This window comes from Eucalyptus grandis, chromosome 2 (genome assembly GCF_016545825.1).
Source record: "Eucalyptus grandis isolate ANBG69807.140 chromosome 2, ASM1654582v1, whole genome shotgun sequence".
Lineage (NCBI taxonomy): Eukaryota > Viridiplantae > Streptophyta > Magnoliopsida > Myrtales > Myrtaceae > Eucalyptus > Eucalyptus grandis.
Window position 1 is genome coordinate 38,117,337 of NC_052613.1, and position 19,998 is coordinate 38,137,334.

The 19,998-nt window shown below is 41.1% G+C and overlaps 3 protein-coding genes across 3 annotated transcripts; 1 reads left to right on the forward strand and 2 right to left on the reverse strand.

The window, feature by feature from the left end:
- LOC104432634 (asparagine synthetase [glutamine-hydrolyzing] 1) lies at positions 1–4,225 on the forward strand. Its single transcript, XM_010045114.3, has 13 exons — positions 1–244; positions 924–1,062; positions 1,255–1,350; positions 1,641–1,782; positions 1,882–2,072; positions 2,150–2,311; positions 2,395–2,475; positions 2,589–2,810; positions 2,907–3,041; positions 3,143–3,223; positions 3,317–3,403; positions 3,524–3,631; positions 3,726–4,225. The coding sequence occupies exons 1-13, from the start codon at positions 165–167 to the stop codon at positions 3,969–3,971; spliced, it is 1,770 nt and encodes a 589-aa protein (XP_010043416.1). The 5' UTR covers positions 1–164; the 3' UTR covers positions 3,972–4,225.
- A 321-nt stretch (positions 4,226–4,546) lies between these two features.
- LOC104432635 (protein PMR5) lies at positions 4,547–7,917 on the reverse strand. The gene is made up of 5 exons (XM_010045115.3): positions 7,500–7,917; positions 7,230–7,401; positions 6,660–6,838; positions 6,346–6,504; positions 4,547–5,077 (listed from the first exon to the last, which is right to left on the reverse strand). Exons 1-5 carry the CDS (start codon positions 7,832–7,834, stop codon positions 4,741–4,743), a joined length of 1,182 nt encoding a protein of 393 aa, XP_010043417.2. The 5' UTR covers positions 7,835–7,917; the 3' UTR covers positions 4,547–4,740.
- A 3,503-nt stretch (positions 7,918–11,420) lies between these two features.
- LOC104435297 lies at positions 11,421–19,998 on the reverse strand. Its single transcript, XM_018864113.2, is given in 12 exon segments — positions 11,421–11,564; positions 11,663–11,726; positions 13,636–13,771; positions 13,857–13,943; positions 13,946–14,063; positions 14,954–15,053; positions 15,178–15,264; positions 15,598–15,842; positions 16,508–16,596; positions 16,683–16,812; positions 16,950–19,571; positions 19,900–19,998. Coding segments are annotated over 12 exon segments (3,921 nt in total).

Genomic DNA, 19,998 nt, shown 5'->3' on the forward strand with positions numbered 1-19,998 from the left:
GTTCGCCTCGTCGCTCCGCTCGCCCCCACCGCCATACGTGTTGCTCCCTCCCGGCATCTCGCTGCTCCAAACCTTCCCTCGTCGGAAGTTCTTCCCTTTCGCTCCCCCAATCCGCCGCTTCCTTCTTCTTTCGTCCCCATCCTCGTCCAAGCCTGGTAGCCAGAATGTGTGGAATTCTCGCCGTTCTTGGTTTCGCCGGCGACTCTCAGGCCAAACGGGTTCGAGTGCTCGAGCTCTCTCGCAGGCAATTCCCTCCTTTCCTCCCTTCTTTCGGGTTTCCTTTCCTTCCCGCGCGCGTCGCGGCGGCAAATGCACGTCGACCTTCGCTTCTCTTTCTTCTTTTTTTTCCCTCCTTTTTCCGACGTCTTCGCCTTTCGACTTGCATGAGCCGGCGAATCATAGGCAGTGGTTTGGTTAAGGGCGAGAAAAAAGAACGATTCTCGTCGCGACCCAGATCTTCTTTTTTGACGTCGCGCGATGAGGACGCGGTGCGGAGGTTCTGTCGTCGCCGGGAGAATTTGGTTCCCGTCGATGCAGTTCTTTGAAATTTTTTTGATATCTTGATGTGTGCATAAACTCGATGGATCAAGGAGAATATTCAGTCGCCGGCTTTTTGGCCGATTAAACTATTTTGAATATGATCTGTTCGCTGTCACCTCCATCAGCGTCTACGTCTTGCTTTCGAAGATGCAGACGTGGCCGTGGGACCCCTTGCCCTAACTACGTTATCGTGGAGGAATCTTTATTCCTTGCTATATCCGTCGCCGTTCGATTTTCAAAATTATTCAATAAAATATGGAAGATGACGAACTTATCTGGGCCGGCTCGTGTTTGCTTTGGCCTCCTGCATACGAGATTCTGCCTTTTTTATGGTTGGTTGGTTGGTTGGTTCGATTTCCTGATGCAAGTTGTTGCCTGAACAGGCTGAAGCATCGTGGTCCCGACTGGAGCGGGCTGTACCAGCATGGAGACTGCTATCTGGCCCACCAGCGGCTGGCGGTCATCGATCCGGCTTCCGGCGACCAGCCCCTTCTCAACGAGGATGGGACGGTCGTTGTCACTGTACGTTAAGCTATACTTTCGGGCATAATTATGGCTAGGAATAGACGATGTGTGCTTCCAAATTTCTCCCCTTTGAAGGAAATGTGCTAGACAAAATCGGTGCGGCGCCGGTGGTTGGGCTCGATTTCGGAATTAGGGTCGCATTATTTCTCTTACTGTGCTAAAAGAAAAGTTTTTCCTTCTCAAATTCAGGTGAATGGAGAAATATACAACCATGAACAGCTCAGGAAGCTTTTGCATAACCACAAATTCAGAACTGGTAGCGATTGTGATGTAATTGCACATCTGGTGAGCCCCTTGGCATTACTTCCACTTCCTTTTGTCTTTTTTCATAGAAGACTAAGCTGCTATTTAATCTTTTGCCAGATATCTCCTTATCATTCGATTGTCTAAGTTACCGCAATTTAAGTGTTGACTAATCTGTTTATCTAATTTAAGCTTTTAGAGCGGTTAGCGGTGGTGTACAAAACTCTCGGCCTAAAATTTTGTTTATATCTTTGCAGTCCCTAGTTTGACTTAATGTAATTCGATAATAGAGCTAACAAATTACTAACTTCACTTTTTATTGCATCTGATAGTATGAAGAGTATGGGGAGAATTTTGTGGACATGCTAGATGGAATGTTCTCCTTTGTGCTGTTGGATAGGCGAGACAACAGCTTTATTGTTGCCCGCGATGCTATCGGGATCACCTCCCTCTATATCGGATGGGGACTCGACGGTAACTCCTCGTAGAGAGACCTTGCGAATTAGAAATAAGTAACCAAGCTTTCTAGAAATCCCGAGTATGGTTAACGTTTCTTTTGCTGTTCATGTTCAGGCTCGGTCTGGATCTCATCAGAACTGAAAGGTCTGCATGATGATTGCGAGCATTTTGAGTGCTTTCCACCCGGTCATATGTACTCGAGCAAGCAAGGAGGACTTAGGAGGTGGTATAATCCGCCTTGGTTCTCAGAGTCAATCCCCTCAATTCCTTATGATCCTCTTACTCTAAGGCGTGCTTTTGAAAATGTAAGTTATGTATACTCTGTTCCTATCGTCCAATTGGAGATGTTGATGGGAGACCTAATATGTGAGTAAATTCGTAGGCTGTGATCAAAAGACTGATGACTGACGTGCCCTTTGGAGTTTTGCTTTCTGGAGGCCTAGATTCATCACTTGTTGCCTCTGTCACTGCCCGTCATTTGGCAAGCACGAAAGCTGCAAAGCAATGGGGGCCACAACTTCATTCATTTTGTGTTGGTTTAGAGGTATGTCACAGATTATATCTCGGAAATAAAAAATTGAGGAAATGCTTTTCTAGATCTTAAAAGTGCTTCAATCTGTCGAGCAGGGTTCACCCGATTTAAAGGCTGCAAGGGAAGTTGCGGATTATTTGGGCACAGTTCACCATGAATTTCACTTTACTGTACAGGTACTTGTGCTGAACCTGGAATCCATTTCTATCGTTTTCTTGCTGTTTAATTTCTTGATATGGTTGGATAATGTCTTCACAACCTGTGATTTTCTCTGTATGACCTATAACAGGATGGTATCGATGCCATCGAAGATGTCATATACCACATCGAGACGTATGACGTGACCACAATTAGAGCAAGCACCCCTATGTTTCTAATGTCTCGTAAGATCAAGTCGCTTGGTGTGAAGATGGTGCTTTCTGGGGAAGGAGCTGATGAGATCTTTGGTGGATATCTATACTTCCACAAGGCCCCCAACAAAGAAGAGTTTCATCGTGAAACATGTCACAAGGTGACAAAAAGTTTAATTAGCAAATCCTTGTCTATGTAAGTTTCGAAAAAGAGAAGTTATGCAATAGATAATCCTTCATGTTCAATTTGTAAGCAGATCAAAGCCCTCCACCAATACGATTGCTTGAGGGCCAACAAATCTACCTCCGCATGGGGTTTGGAGGCCCGTGTTCCCTTCTTGGATAAAGAATTCATCAATGTTGCGATGTCAATCGATCCTAAGTGGAAAATGGTAAAAGACAATGCTATCAATCATGTTACGATGGTTCTTGTCCATATTGTTCTTGAGAATTAGTTTCACACGGACATATCGTAATTTGAACATGTATGCAGGCAAAACGTGAAGAAGGACGTATAGAGAAATGGGTGCTTAGGAAGGCCTTTGATGACGAAGAGCATCCATACTTGCCAAAGGTTCGACAATTGTGGCCTGAAAATTTTTTTATACAAAAATCTGTCAATATCTTTGGACCCTTGGGTTGATGTGTTCTATGTGATGCTCTACAGCATATACTGTACAGGCAGAAAGAACAGTTTAGCGATGGTGTCGGCTACAGTTGGATTGATGGCCTTAAAGAACATGCGGCCCAACATGTACGTCTCTTCCTACTAGTTTTGCAATGATTCTCTCTCTTCTTGACTTTTCCTCCATATTCGACATTGTATAGGATCGCATTCAACTGCTTACGCTTGCCCACTTGGTAATTTTGTCAGGTCACAGATAAAATGATTGAGAATGCTTCACATATCTACCCACATAACACTCCCACAACGAAGGAAGGCTACTACTATAGGATGATTTTTGAGAGGTTCTTCCCACAGGTGTTCTTTCTGAACTTTCTTCAGATCACTTTTATGCAGCAAGCCAGTTCATATTACCTAATGCTGGCGAGTTCATGTCTTTCTGATCATGCAGAACTCAGCAAGATTGAGTGTTCCCGGAGGACCGAGTGTAGCATGCAGCACTGCAAAGGCTATCGAGTGGGATGACGCATGGTCAAACAACCTTGATCCTTCTGGCAGGGCTGCCCTCGGGGTTCACCTTTCAGCTTATGACAAGCATGTGGGTACCATTAATGCTGGAATGGTGCCATCGGAAATCGGAGGGGACGTAAGGAGTATTATGGAAGTTACTGCTCCTGGAGTGGCAATCCAGAGCTAGTATTTGCTTTCTACGGACGGCAGTCCTGCGCCAGCTTCATTTTGCAAGCTTGGCTAACAAATTATGTCTGCATTGTGTGAATAGTTGTGTTCTAGTTCGGACGTCATGTCTTAGAATTTGGTATGTGCTATCTCTAGCTTCTGGCGTTAGTTTCCCGTCAAGCTTGCTTTACAAAGCAAGAGATCTGTGTCGTGGTATAGTCTAAAGCTTGTATCTAAACTTCAGTATAAACTATGTGATCATGTTTACGCCAACTAACTCGCCAAACAATTTTTTTTCTTTTTAGCTAACGGTGTTCTTACCCTCCTGAACATCCATCTACTTCGCATAATGATTCGGTGCTTGAGTTTTGCTTTCCAATCTCTACTTCTATGATTTTTCCTATATATACGCTTGCTGTTAAAGCGAGGATAAGAGAAGAAACGAGTTCCAGCTCGTAAATTCTGAGTCCTACCAAAATCTACAGGCTCAAAACTCTTGCACCTTGAAATTGTGGAACAGAATGTGATTCTTTCGTCATAAAAGGGAAAATCTGCGAAAGCCCGACATAACCTAACCATTGACTAGGTAGATGCTGATTAGAAATGAGTCACCGCACTTCTCGGCAAAAACAGAGTCACCGCACTTCTCGGCAAAAACAATCTCTTAGTCTTCTTTACATGACAAAGAAGGCATTTGCATCTTCACGCCCCTCCTTTGAATTGTAGAAAAAGGCAGAGAAGTCAATTGTTACAATTGCCAATTAGTGTACATCAGAACAAGAGAAAAATTAGTAAAACAAAGCCGTATAAAAAAGCTGGTTCCAAGTATCAGGCAAGCCAGGAAGGCACCAATGGCTGCAGTCGGCATAACGATCCGGGTGAGCCCTTTGTTGTTGGTTCAGTTCACCGCTGTAGATAGAGGGGTGTCCGTCTTTTCGCAAAGCCGAGAGCATTGTTATGTCGAGAAGATATGCAGGGTTATGCATGTCCTTAAGTACTTCATCTACGACTCTCATCTGCTCCAGGTATTCACCTGGATATGCAGTTCCACTCATAGGCACCGTCTCTCCATAACAGTTTTTGGCAGTGGCGATGGCTGTTGCTCCAGCGCTCCATTCAGCCGGGCTTTACATATCATACAGTCACATGAATCAATTATGTTTCTTACTCAAAGAAAATTTCAGCGTTCTTATTTAGTTACTGAACTAAGTTGATCTAAAACCAGCTCTTGGAGATAATAGCAGTGTAGGCAGGATTTACCTACTCCTTCAAACACTGGCTATTAAACACCGATTACAAAAGGTACAAAAAGTAATGCAGATCTGTTATAAACATATATTTCTTTAGTGCGGGACTCTGCTGATGAGTTCACTGATTCTTAGGCTAAGATTTTAGTTTTAAAGCTCTATACTTGGCAGCAATTGATTGCTAATTTTCTAAGATAAGAAACAGCCAAAAGGTAGAGCTAGACAGATGTTCATGTTTTGCCAGTAATTTTTCCAGTTGGAATTCATATCAAGATGGAGGAAGCTGGCCTTCAACTTTAGCATGAGTCCCTAACATTTTAAAAGCACAATGAACCTCAAAATTAACGAGTTAGGCATGCAAACTCCAAAAGTTGATGAGCTGGCTTATGGTAGACGACAGACTATAGGCTCACAGAAACAGGGAATGAGGGCTGGCTTTTTAGGACACAGACAAGCCTAATGCAAGCTCATGCTCAACCTGCGTAGCTTCCACTCACAACCCAATATCCAACAAGTTTTTCTAATGCTAAAAGCTATACTTCTGGGTTACAAATAACGAGCTTAGAAAAGTGGCCCAGATTTTAGGACCCTTTCTCTTGCTTGCACATAATAGATATACAGTTTTTATAAGGACAAATATATTGAAAGTCCTAAAACTTGTCAATAAAGTGCAATTTAGTCCTAAAACTTTCAAAAAGTTCAATTAAGTCTTAAAACTTGTCATGAAAGTACGATCAAATTCTAAAATTTTCAAAAAGTGCAATCAAATTCTTTTGTTGATAACATTTTTTAATAGTTTTAGGACGTGATTGCACTTTCGTGACAAGTTTTAAAACTTAATTGTACTTTTTGATAATTTTAGGACTTGATTGCACTTTCATAATTAATTTTAGGACTTAATTGCATTTTTGAAAATTTTTTAGAACTCAAATTCACTTTCTTAATTAGAACTTTTGATGCACTTATCCTGTTTTTATACTTTAATAGTTACACTCGTGATCAGAAGAGAGATGTCTGTCTTCCACACCTGCTTGTACAACGAATTATCAACGATTGAGACGCTCTTTGCTAATTCCGTTTTTTGCATCAATTGCATAAGAACCTAGAGAGAGAGAGAGAGAGAGAGAGAGAGAGAGAGAGATATACTTGTAGTGAGTGGGGGAGATGGCGAGAAAGTAGACGCCGGTGCGAGTGCGGTCAATGTTAGCATCGACCCACTTGACCCACGTTCGAAGCGCTCTCTCCATGGCCACCCCACGATCCATGTCTTGGTAGTACGACCCTCCTGATTCCATGACATCCCACCTGGGCCCATCCACCATTTCCAATCCAGTCATTACTCGGTCCAATATAATCCATCCCCCCCATAAAATTCACAGTAACAAGTCCATAAAACAATTTATAACGCGCAATCATCAAACGCAAGGAGGGAAAGGGAAAGGAAAGTTGCTTTTGCCTACTCTTGGAGAGATCCCGTGTGGCTCCACCAGTGACCCGTGTTGAACGACAACACATCCGCCTCCCGCCATGCGTTGCCGTTGCCGGAGATGTCATCGAGCTGGAGAACCCTCCGCCCTTGCACCACGTCTATGTCCACCAAGTACCGGGCCTTATAGAACGATATGGTCACGCCATAGTCCTGCCTCGTCGTTGCCACAAACTCCAATTAATAAAGTTGAACATACTTGCCCACCAAACATGACACGAGGGGAAGAAAAGCCAAAAGAACGTACTAAATAACAATAGTAAAAAACCAAATTTTCACTGGGTTCAGTCCTTATGTAATGCAGCTGGCAACAACTGCCCTCAAAAGTGCTGACCCCAAACGCAGCCTTACGGGCCCCACGCGAGATATCTCTTTTTCCAATGATCTATTGGACAAGATTATAAAATCTCATTTTCTTTTTCCCCAAAACCCTACTGATTTTTCCAAACTAAAAATGCAAATAAAGGATAAATTTTCAGATATGGGTTGGATGGAAAATGGAAAATGGAAAATGCAAGTGAGATTTAAGATTGAGGGACATTACCAAGAACTTGAGAGTAGAGAGAGGATCACCTCTGGCCATCTGAGTTTGCGTCTGAGGAGCGTCGGCAGAGATCAGACACGCCAGCGACTCCCATTGATTCTTGCCCAGCGAGTCGCCCACGAACATCACGTTCTTCCCCTTCATTCTCTCCAAGAACTCGACCCCGTTGAACCTGCCACACATGCCGAGCCCCACACCCTCTCCATTCACCCACCACAGACAACGAATCCAAGAAAGAAAAAGGGTCCAAAAAAAGAAGGAACGAAGTACCTGGGGAGCTCGCAGTTGAGAGGCTTCCACCGGTACTTGAGGTAGCCCGAGTCGGGGCGGCCGTACATCTGGCAGTTGTACTCCGGGTCGATGAAGGGGCAAGTGTATTGGTAGAGAGGGAGCGAGTCGTCGCGGACCCACGTGCCCGAGAAGATCGGGCACGTGGTTTGGTTGGCTCGGAGGGTCGGGGTCCGGCTGGGGTGGGCGGTGCGGTGGTTCTTCAAGCTCATGATGATGGCCGAAGAGGAGGTTCGCCATTGGAGCGAAAGCAGGAGCAGACGGAGCAGGAGGAAGAGGGGAAGAAGAAGATGGGTTAATGAGGAGGGAATGGTCATTTCGGAATACAATTATCTTCTCGGACAGAGAAGGGAAAAAGTCAGAGAGAGAGGCGTCTTTGCAGAAGGAGAAAGAGGCTTTGGCAATTGCAACCGAGGTACTGGAAAAGGAGGACGAGGGATAGGATCTTTTGTCCCTGTTGCTTGCTACTTTAAATTCGTCGATCACCAATATAATAACAAATAAAAAGAAATTCTTACCTTTTACCAAAAAAATAATAAATAAATAAAAGAGGCCCTTTTTAAGGAATACTTGTGGGACGATATGATTAATTTTTAAAGTAAAAGTCGCTAAAGATCTCAAACTATATTTATTATGATACATTTATCATAATTTTTTTTGTAATACCAAAAAGTCCAAACTTTTATCTATATGACACATTTATCTCAAATTTATGTTCATTCATTTCACGAAAAATAATTTTAGAAAAATATTTTCAAGTATTCATTTTATGGAAAATGAATTATTTTGAAAAAGATTTTCTATATAAGAAAAAGTGAAAAATATTTTCATCTCATTTGATATCTCGTATCTCACATTGTTATAAGCCTTCACTTCCTCCTCCTCCTTTTTTTTAAATTAGATTTTTTTGTTATTTTCTTTGTTTTTCCTCTTCTTCTTTATTTTTATGCTTTCTTTTTCTTTTTTTTTTTTTTTTTTAAATTAATTTTTTAATTCTTTTTCTTTTTCTTCATTTTTCCTTTTCTTCTTCCTTGGCCGGTCGTCGTGGATTGGGTTGGTGAGCTCGCGGCTTGTGTGGATGGACCAAGCCTCGAGCTCGTTGGATTTAGCGATTATGTCTTGGTCGGTTGTTGGGCAGCTAGCCATGTCGAGGCACGCCGTGGTGGAAGAAAGGAGGAAGAAGAAGGAGGGAGGAAAAGGAAAAAGAAAGAAAAATTTAAAATAATAAAATTTCGATTTTTAAAAATAAAAATAATTTAAAAATAATTGTTTAAAAATATAATATATATATATATATATACTAAAATTAAATTTTTCGGTGAATTAAAAATATTAAAATATTAATTTTTTGGTAATTTTTTTCCAAAAAATAAAACTAGATAATGAACATGGAAAACATTTTCTACTCAAATTTCAGATTTCAGCCGAACACTAAAAACTATAATAATTTTCTTAGAAAATGATTTCCTAGAAAATGATTTCCAAAAACGTGATATTGGACCCTTATGTAATGTGATAAATTTACCCGAGACTTTCTTTTTTTGAGACACTAGAAACCTTAAATTTTTCTTTTGCGACACCAAGAATCCTAAACTTTTTCTATAATACTAATTTTTTGGGGTTTTTGATATTACAAGAAATTTTTTTAGAATTTTTGGTGTCACACAAGTATAAGTTTAGATTTTTGGTGTTGTAAAAAAAAATTATGATAAATGTATCACATGAGTATAGGTTTGGAGTTTTTGATATCATAAAAAAATTTGAGCATACATATATCACAGTTGGTAAAGTTTGAAATTTTTATGACTTTTTTTATTTTTATTTTTTTGAGACACGAAGAGGTGGATTTGATTAAAATAAAACAAAGTTAATATGTTTATGATATACGTTGTGGGGTGCGTTTAGATTTTAGATTTGGCAGGGCGGGACTTGGACTACTGTCGAAACCTTAAAAATACATGAGCGGGACTAATTTCCAGAAAGAGAAAAAAAAAAAAAAAAAGAAGAGCCGTCCAAGGTTTTTGGGGGAATTGTCGATGGGGGAAAATCTTAGCTTGGTTTATTTATGCATATAAATCACGTATCTTTTCAGATCTTATCTAATCTTGCTCAAGGGGTGTGCAAAAGAACCGAAACCGCTTAGAATTATATTAAACTAGCCTAGAATCAATGGTTCTCAAATCGGAACAAATGGGTACCAATTTGGTTCTTAATTCCAAGTGTAAAATCGCCCATCGAACCGGTATTTTATATATATACTCTAAATCTCTAATCTCACTTGTAAGTTGTCTTGTCTCATCTTCGCTCCCTTGTCTCATCTCTCTCAAGTAACTCCCTTGGTCTCTCCACTCTCAACTCCCATCAACTCATGGCCACACCTTTGGCCATCCTTGCAGACAAGACTTGCAGCCTCGCCTCCCTCTCTTGCTCTTGATCGCCTCTATCTACTATAAGTTGGAACCCTTATTGCTGCCATTTGCTTCTTTATAGTTTCTTCAATCTACTCACTATTTGAAATATTGAGAGGAAAGTGAAGTATTATTCGTGTGTTTTTGAAAGAAAACTCTAACTGCATGGACATTGGAATCTTATCATGACCTGTGTTTGACTTGATTGCTTACGGGTTCATGACTTGCTGGAAAACAAGTCACTAATCGCATGAAACTTGGTGGGATTAGTTCCATAGACCTACTCAAGAACAGAACTGACCGCCTTGTGGTTCTAATCTTTTGGTTCTAAGTGGACGGTTCTTAGTTCTAGAGTAGGAATTGCCTACCCTAGAACCTATAACTCCTAATTTCTACATGAAAGTTACAATAGCCAGGACCCTAGCAGCTTAATCGGCCTCTGATTTATCCAAATTAAGACGTAAGATTTCGCGAAGCGTGGCTTCCCTATGGCTCGCCGACAATAATGCTACCGCATTGAAATAAGGAGCACCTACGAATTACAATCTCGTCCTTTCGACACGGGATTGGAGACAGAATGCCGAGACACGTGAGTCTCGTAGATTCGCATCCATGTTCTCTCTGGCAAGAAAAGGTAACTTGATGCTCAGGAAAGAAAGTAGGGATTTTGAACTTTACTGTCCAAGGCGAAAACAGCATATCGGCGCCCAAATGTTCTTTGCCTTTTCTTCTCAAACATGTACATAGTAAGTTATTCTTCACATAAGCATACGAGCAAACCCATCCCCGATAATTTAAAAAAAAAAAAAGAGCAGTCTCAGATTGAGCAATTCATGACATGGAAGTCTTTCCACAAGGGTAGCATGTCCTTATTCCTTGCCGAACGCTGGATGGCTTCGTGTCTAGTTCATGCTAGAAAGGGGTCGAGATTGAGTTTTAGATTCTGCACTCGTTGAGAAGAAAACGCTGGACCACTTCTGCCCAGATTCAATGAGCCACTTCTTGTGTCAGCTATATCAATATGCAAATTCTTGAACAAGCTGAGAGTAGGGTAAAAGCATGTGAACTAAGAATCTCTACCAATTTAAGGGGCAAGGCAGGTGGAGGTTCAGCAAAATATACTGTCCGCGAAGGATTAGAGGATTACATGCTTTACCTCAGATTAACTAAAAATATGTAGCTCAATGGGAGATGACGGTCGTCCAAACAATGTAACATAGAGACATGGCAGCAATCGATGCTCAGACTCTTTACACCGCATCGAATGTGAAAAATGAAACCACCGCCTCAATAGATGCTCAACAGATGAAAAAACAAACAACAGACTTTGAGCTATGAGAATTGTATACATAGGAATGACTGACGAAAGAATTCCCTCAATGTCCATCTCCCCCGGCACTGTTGCGCCAAAATTGGTATCCTCTCCACTCATCGTTTATATCTTCACACTGGATCAATCGACTAGATAAACAATTTAATTGAGTGCCAACTGACTTCAGCTACTGCTTTGCAATTTTTTCCTTCTCTGGTAACACTTCAATCCTCCATCACTGTACCCTCCACTTTCTACTTCCAATGCATTCTGATTGGACAGTATAGAACTGGCTTCAACACCACACTCTTTGCCATCGAAATTATCCTATAAACCCCAAAAAAAAAAAAAAAAAAAAAAATCAGACTTTCGGGGCTGTTAAGGAATTGATAGAGCTCATTGAAACTAAAAACAGAATGACATACCAACAATAAAAAATTTTCCCAGCTGGAGCTTCCAGAATGATCAACAACAGCGCCAACAGCAGAACTAGAAAAAAATCAGAATTATAAGCAATAGAAGCGGAGCCACTAATAGTTATATATATGCATGCAACTTCTAAAAGGTAAGTTCCTAGATGAATAAAAAGTTGAAAGAAATCATGGTCCCGTATGTCATGCCAATAACAGATAGTTAACCCTCACATACTTAAAAGAATACACACTTAACAGGTTTTTTCCTTGTGTCTCCAACACTAAGAGTTTGTAAGAGGAACTCTACTCGGGCATTATATTTGTTCCTTCAAATTTCTATAGCCAGCAGGGCAATGGGAAGAAAATGGATAATAACTGAGTGAGGGCTAACTATGTGTTGCTGCATGACATCTGGCAAAAACAGTAGGCGCCTCAAGTGTATCTTCCCCTGATTAAAACTCCTTTACAAATGCAAAACTATTTCTGCTGAGGACATCTCATTTAGAGAATCATGATTAAGATGAAGTAAATGGAGCCATTGCCACCTTTCACCCCAAGAGGGTGATGACTCTTCAAAAATAAAAAAGCAAAAAAGAAACTCTTCCGTCACACACCTACGGAATTGTGTCAAGGGGGAGTCTGTATCGCAATTCAAGCATTAAAAGTCACAAATGATCTCGATGTTCTTAAGCAGTTAATCAATGTACAAGTTTCTGTATCTTTTTGTACAACTAGGTTTCCCTTCAGGCAGTACTCATAGTGGTTTAGTCAAGAGAAATTCCACCATACTATTCTTTCACATCCTAATATACAAGTTTTCATGGTTATGCATAATGCTCTATTTCAGTAGAACAAGGACTTGATAAATAGTAGAAAACTACGGGACCATCATCAGCTAAATATTCATTATAGATCACAGGATCAGAATCAAGCAGAGCAAGAAAAAACCTTAGCAAATTGACATCTAGAACCAGTCTATTGCAATCTACTAAATGCAGTCATAAACAAGTCCACCTCACTCTGCATACTACACATCTATATTCAAATGCTACTCCCTCTCTCTTCCATCTTGTGTTGCACAGTGATGAGTTGAAGGATAAAACATTGCATCAGATTTTCTTATACTGGTAATTGCCTGGTTAAAATCTCCAAGTAATATCATTGACAATTGATGAGGTAATCAAACATCAACCAAATTAAAGAGGAGAACTTCTGTTATTAATTGACATCCAGCAAATGTAAACTTTCAGTGCTTCCTCTGCATCAAGTGGCCTCATCCACCTTTGTTTATACGAGCATATACAATTATATATAAGGCACCTTTGAAAGCCCAAGCAAGATCACCTTTAATAGAACACTTCAAGATTTTCATTCCTTTCTTCCTCCTCTTGATGTAATGGAAAGTGTCTTCCTAATTTACAACCAAGGATTCCAAATTTTACAAGATGGATGAATAGAGCGTGAAGAGTTATCAGCATTCATTGGTTCTGGAAATGTTAATGTATTGTCTTTGTTGTCGTAATCATGCATCACTTATTTAGTTTCAACTATCCGTTAAGTCTGATTACATGTTATTTGCATCATATTGTCTAACTGCTGACAAACTTACCTAAGAATTGTGGTCTGGAGCACATGCTTCAAGCACGTCATTTCCAAGGCGCCAAAATACTGACTATATATACCCCCCTTTTTTTACCTGATGTCAATCATACAGGTAATTACAATCTCTTGATTCAGTTTAGCCTTCCAAACTTAGGCCTTGATAACTTAGAGTGCCTATTAAGTTATTATATTGCCTGTCATAGTGCATATAACTTCAAGAAACCATGCCAATATTATGGACATGTTCCATTTTTGAAATTACAAGGCATTGCACTTTTTTTTTCCTAAAGATAAAGCATTTTTCCACAGATACTTTTGTTTTTTCTTTTGATCCTTGAATGCTTTCAAGTTAGTTCAGTAGCAAAGTGAGACGTGATGAGTACCTCAACAGGCCTTCAGCGACAGTCTCACTACCCTCAGTGGTATCTTCTCGAAGAATATCGAAGACAGCACTGGAACCCACCAGATCAACTTCATCAAGCTGATGGTTCGCATCATCTTCAAAAGTATGCCAGCTCCCTGAAACAAGGCATGGATGATTGAATCACTGGCAGAATTACACTATCAGCTGCTTTTTCTTTGCCTGAGATTTCTCAAAACTTACCTCTGGGTAAGTTTGATTCTGCCAATGTGATATCAGCTAAACGTTTCTGACACATGACTGTTCCCTGGAAATCCAAGAAGTTGTAACCAAGAAACTGTAATTTTCATCATCTGTCATCTTCTTGAATCCAAACGAAGTGATCCACGTGTTTAGCACACTAGAAACAGCAGGTAGAACCAGCATTTCCACTCCCAGTTCCTTCAGATTCTGTAACAAGAAGCATATGGATCAGAACGGCAGATCCAAAAAGCAAGACAATCGAGTTTCAATTCAGCCACTGAAAGTTCATCGCGCTGGACAACTCTCCTTTCAATTAAATGCTTGTCATAGAAGTTGTCCACTTGCCAACATCAAAGCCACATTCAAAGTTAAACCAAGCAAAACAGAAATATCATCCAGATACCATCTAGGATGGGAAAAATCCCCCGAAATGAAAAACAAACAATGTCATATACAATAGAAAGCCAGCTACACAAAATATATGAGCCTAAGACAAATTTTCTAGTTATCATATAATGACATATCCATGGTCATCATTCTGCGGATTGATTAAGATTCATGAAAAATTCAAGTCTCCTTGCTTGCATTATTCTGAACATGGGTTTTTGGATTTGCACTGCTAAAAAAATTTATCTTGTTAATAGTCCCGCAAAATTGTCAAAAGAAAAGAATAAGATCATAAAAAAATTGAACCTTAACTAGTTTGGTTCATCTTGGGAGTCACATCTTGAGAAATTTAACAGAACAGAAGGTTTACCATGGCAGTCTCTCATATTGTTAGAGACATATATACTCTGAACTAATGGTTTGTCTATAAAATGACAAGGCGAGCAGAGATAACCAACATGATCAATAAACAAACAATTTAACATTGAAATAAGATGGGTTGGAAACATCCTATTGATAACATATGGAAGATTTAAAAAAACATCTATTTTCCATTTGCAAAGAAAAATGAAAGAAACTCAAATGCACAGGGAATGAAAAAACACAGACCAAAATCCTAGAGGAAAAAGAACCATTAGGGAAGAACAAAAAGAAAATAGCTTGACGCACAACCACATTCACGCTTTAACATGGTGAACATTGAGAAGTACCTTTTCAAGCTCATCCATCAAAATGCGACACATTCCAAGCCGACGGTACTGTAACCTCGTCCCAACCAAAGGCACTTCAGCCACTTTTCCACCGTAGATCCTTTGTTTTGGGAAGAGAGATGTTCCAATCATTTTGTGGTACGTAAAAAGTGAAAGTTGAAAATATAAAGGACTTATTTAAAAAGCCTATAACCTGACAAACTTTACAGGTACTGAGTGTATACCTTATGGTTGCCACAGTGATCAACTCATCATCTTTTTCAAGAAGTACTGTATAAAATCCTTGGAAGTTTACACGATTCAACTCTGATCTGCGGAATGGCAAAACACAAGGATTTAAACATTGGGAAAGTTATGGATGCTGAAGTAAAGAAGAATGAGGAATGTGAAAAAGGCTCCAAGCACATCCTGCAATGCTGCAAATTCAGGAATATGTGTTTTCGACATCATTTGATCTGCATTTTCAACATAATTTTGCTAACATCTTCCCATAAAAGATTTAAGCATAGGATGTGACAGTTTGAAATGACATGCATAAGCCAAAGGACTTCAGTTGCAGAAGTAAACTCAAAAAGTATGCTAGAGCACAGAGACTAACATCACAAAAGTAAAGAACAACTATGGATGAAATTAAGATGTTTCACCTCCTGTTAAAAATAAGATCCTCCATGAGATCACTACTAGTGTAAGGCTCTTTAACGGGCTCAAAGCATTCATGCATCACATCAAGAGCAAGATTTAGCCTGGCGTAATTTTCTGCAGCAGCCTCAGTATCAAGAAAATTGACACCATTATGATCAGGCTTTACACATTTTAACAATGTCCAGGTCAAGTTATCAGTTCCCAATCTTCTTGGCTTTTCTAAGAGCTTGGACAGACCTGCAGATACCTGCCATTATAACATAATGTGAAACACAATTTCATGTCAGGCAACCTATATACACAAATTACTATATGATGGCACCCCTTTGAAATGACCATGGAAAGGAAAAATGGAGTAGAGCGATTACTAGTTTATAAGAAGGCACCAATTACGATTGAAATAATTGCTAAAAAATGTGAAATTGGACATAAGTCCCAAGACTCTTATACATGTTTTGAAAAACCTGCGGGATTTGAAGAAAATGGAGTTTTGGAAAAACTTCTAGGGTTTCTCTACATTCAATTTTCCATTTATAGAAAGTAAGAAAGTGCCATCAAATAGTAGTTTTCATCAAGATCCTGCACCTCTGGAGCATTTAGACTTCATTGAGTACTGACATTAAATACTGAATCATCAAGTAGTTTAATGTGTATTTCCTTTAGCCCCTTGTTACAGGTGGATTGTCTGATTTAAAGGAGAACAACTATATTTATTCTCAAGATTGGAAACAAATAAATTCTTATTGTCTGATTCAAATCTCGTGTGAGAAGTATCGGTACTGAAAATATTTCTAGAAGTGGAAGCCACCTGTGCCATCAAGTATCCAGCTTAGCAAAGAGAACCGATCTAGTGATTTACTCCTTAAAATACTGGTGGAAACTGAAAAGGAGATCAACGGCAGTTTGACGTACCTTTTCACACATTTTGCTACAAAACCAGTTCATCTTATGATCCCTTTCCAATTTAGTTACCTCTCTTGTCCTTAGGCATCCAATGTGATCTACAGCATTTGATCAAGCAGAGAAAACAGCAGTTACAAAAGGATTCAGCATTAAAATAGCAATTATAAAGCGCTTATATACATACATTTACGCTCGCATTGGTCACAACGTAAAACATGGTCATCCACAGAACAACCAGCATCTTCTCTGGACTTGCATTGGTTGCAAATTGCACAGCAACATGAGGGGCAAAACCAGTCCCCGTCTGGTATGTCCTATAGATGGCAACATAATCAGATGTTACTGTGTTGTCCTTTCGGAAGTTTGCTCGTACATCCAAAACAGACACACATTGATGGAGGCAAAATGGCATAAGTTCGCAGCAAAATACTTAAAAATGATCACAACCAACCTTTAGACCAAGGCAACCCTTATGAAAAGAGGATGGGCACCCATCGCATAATATCAGTTCACCCCCGTAATGACAGACGGAGCATATGTAATCATTGAGGATGCCATGAAGACGACTGGTCCTTGTCCTTCTTGTTTGTCTCATGATGCGACTCATGCCTTTAGCATGAAATGCCTGTAGCTGGCAGTCTAACAGAGACCTGCCATCTCCTAGAAAAATTGTGGCAGCTGGCTTCATGTTGGTAATGTTGGCACCTCCAGCATGATTAACAAAACCATTTAAAGTAAAAACATTGCCACAGCAACTACAGTTGATCCCATCACGTCGTAGATGCCCATTTGCCAAATTACTGGAATGCCTCCTGCGGCGGTAAAATACTTTTTCTCTTGGCAACAGTACATTGTTGTCCATCAACCAGGACAATATAGTTTTTGGGTGATGCTGTGAGAACTGGGGAACCATATGCCGAACTCTCTTTCTCGATACTAGAGTGGGAGATGGCCGAGTAGTTTCTAAGTCATCTCCTGACTCGGACAAAGAACCAGAACACCCCGTCGATCCCTCTGTCATAACATTTGAACTGACTCGTTCTAAGCTACTACTAGTTTGAGATTCAGAATGCATTACTAGATCTTTCTTCGATCGCAATCTTTTACTACCTTTAGAATTAACAACACTGAGATTACGAAGTTTTCCCAACGCTGATCGGCTAGTATTTTCATCACGCAACATTTCAGAAAGGGCGTTTTCTGGCACCAAGGTTTTCTGAATGTTGAGATTGCCTGCTACATATGGAAGTTTGTTGCTCAGTGACTCCCCCTCCATTTGCTTGCTGTTGTTTGCACTTTGGAGCCCATTATCATCTATGCAACGTTTGCAGGCTATTCGAAGTGAAAAATAACCACATCCACTGGGCGAAACATACTGCCTCTGTAATTTTCCTGCCTTATACACCCAACGGAACGTCCATCCAACTGCTGAAAGGTGCATCTTGACCTTCACTCTCAGGTCACGTGCTGCGTTGTCATGGTAGCTGTGACCACCCTTCTCTACTTGAAGCATGTAGTAGTCAACAACAGCTTGAGGACAGTAGACAGGTTGAACATCAAATACTACAGCAGAATTATGGCCACAACTGTTCTGATCTTGTGAAGGTAAATAAAATGTCAGATCTTTAGGTGAAGTGACCATGCTCTTGTCAGCATCTTCAGATGTAAGTAATAAAATCTCTCCATTCTTCTCAATTAAATCCCGGCAGACTCGCAGAAGAGAATAGTAACATTTCCCATGAGGAGACAAGTACCTCACTCTGAACTGAGCTCCTCTTCTCATGCCCTGCATTTCCCACCCCAAAGATGAAAGATGTTTTCTAACATCCATTACCAGAGAAGCTGAACCATGTCCGCATCCCTTCACGTAATTATCAATAACATCAGGGCAGAACTGAGCCCCTGGAAGCAAATCAGGACCAAGAGGTAGCCAGTTTCCAGAGTTACTGCAAATTGAATTGGATATAGGGTTACTGTTTTGGTTGGCGTTCATTGTAGAAGAAGCTTTAGCAGCGATTCGCGAACTGTTGCAAGAAATCCTTTCCGGATTAAAGGGTAACAGGGGTAAAGCCTCCGGTGATGTAGAAGGACCTTTTGTGTCCCAAGACAGTTCTTGTTCATCAGAAGTATTTGTGATTGGCACACCATGTGCCACGAAAGAATGCACCTCTTGACCAGGTTTACTGCCGAAACCTGAGCTATGAAATCCGGCAGCAGTTTCATCGACATTATCTAAGACGTGATTTACCATATTGGTCACATTAGTATCCTGATCAGCTCTTTCCACAACTGATGGCTCATCAACAGGCAGGGTACAACAAGGACCATCAGTATCTCCGTTGGGAAGTATTTGAACATTCAGAGCCAGTGATGGTGACTTGAAAACGGGACAGCCTTCTTCCATTAGGTCACTCGCAGAGTCCAAAAGGGGTAAAACATCCCTTAAGACTATTTCAAGATTTTCATTAATGACTTCAAGCACCAGCTTCTTCCACAGTGATTCATCGCGAGAAGTCCAACCCATCGTCATGTCAAGACCCCCTTTCTCTCGCAAGTCGTACCAAATTTGCTTCACAGATACAGGGAGGGGCCACTCTTCCTCGAGGGCTTCCGTGACCTGAAGAAATGACCAGAACCCACGACTCCGCCAATGGCACGTACTCTCGTCCCAATCCTGAGTGATGCGCATGTCCCCAATCGCGGTAGACTGTTCATCCCCTAAATCTGGGAAGAAAACATTCCTTTTCTCCGCGCCATCCTCATGGTCAAAAACCACTCCTTCCCACCAAGCGTTGTTGTAATAAGCATCCACGCACCATCCATAAGGCAGGTCCCATGGACCAAATACCACAACCGGAGGCAAAGGCCTTATATGACCCCGACGACCGTTCCGGTCAACATCACCAGGATTTAAACCATCGAGGAGCGGGGAAACGGGCAAAACTTCGGTGAGCTTACCGGAGCCATCATCATCTAAAAAATGATTATACCGAACCTCTCGTATAAGATCGTCGCATCCAATGACCACCGCCGAGTGCCAAGAACCCAGAAGGCCGTCCTCCTCGCTCCTTATCTGCACAAAAAAAGCCAAACAAAATTCACTCAAACGGCGATAAGCAAAGAATAAGGGTCCCGAGGAGAGTTTCTTGCACTCAGGCCCCGCCGAGCGCGTTCCTCGACCGTAGCATGACACGTAAAAAACTACGGAACAAACCACGCAAAGAGCGCCTAACAGAGAAAAACAGCAAACCGGACGTGGAAAACGCGCAGAACGCAAACAATGCGGCCATCGTTCAAACGCGGAAAAATCTCAGTCTCGACGAGCAAGAGACACGATCGACGAGTACTGCCTACGGGGATAAGCGGCGAGGAGGACGAGGGCGGCGCGCGCGGTATCTCACCTCTACTCTATCGCCGGCGACGAGCTTTCTCTTGGAGCCCGCCCTCTTGCGCTTCCTCCCGCCGCCGCCGCCGCCGCCGCGGTGCTCCGCGATCGTCAT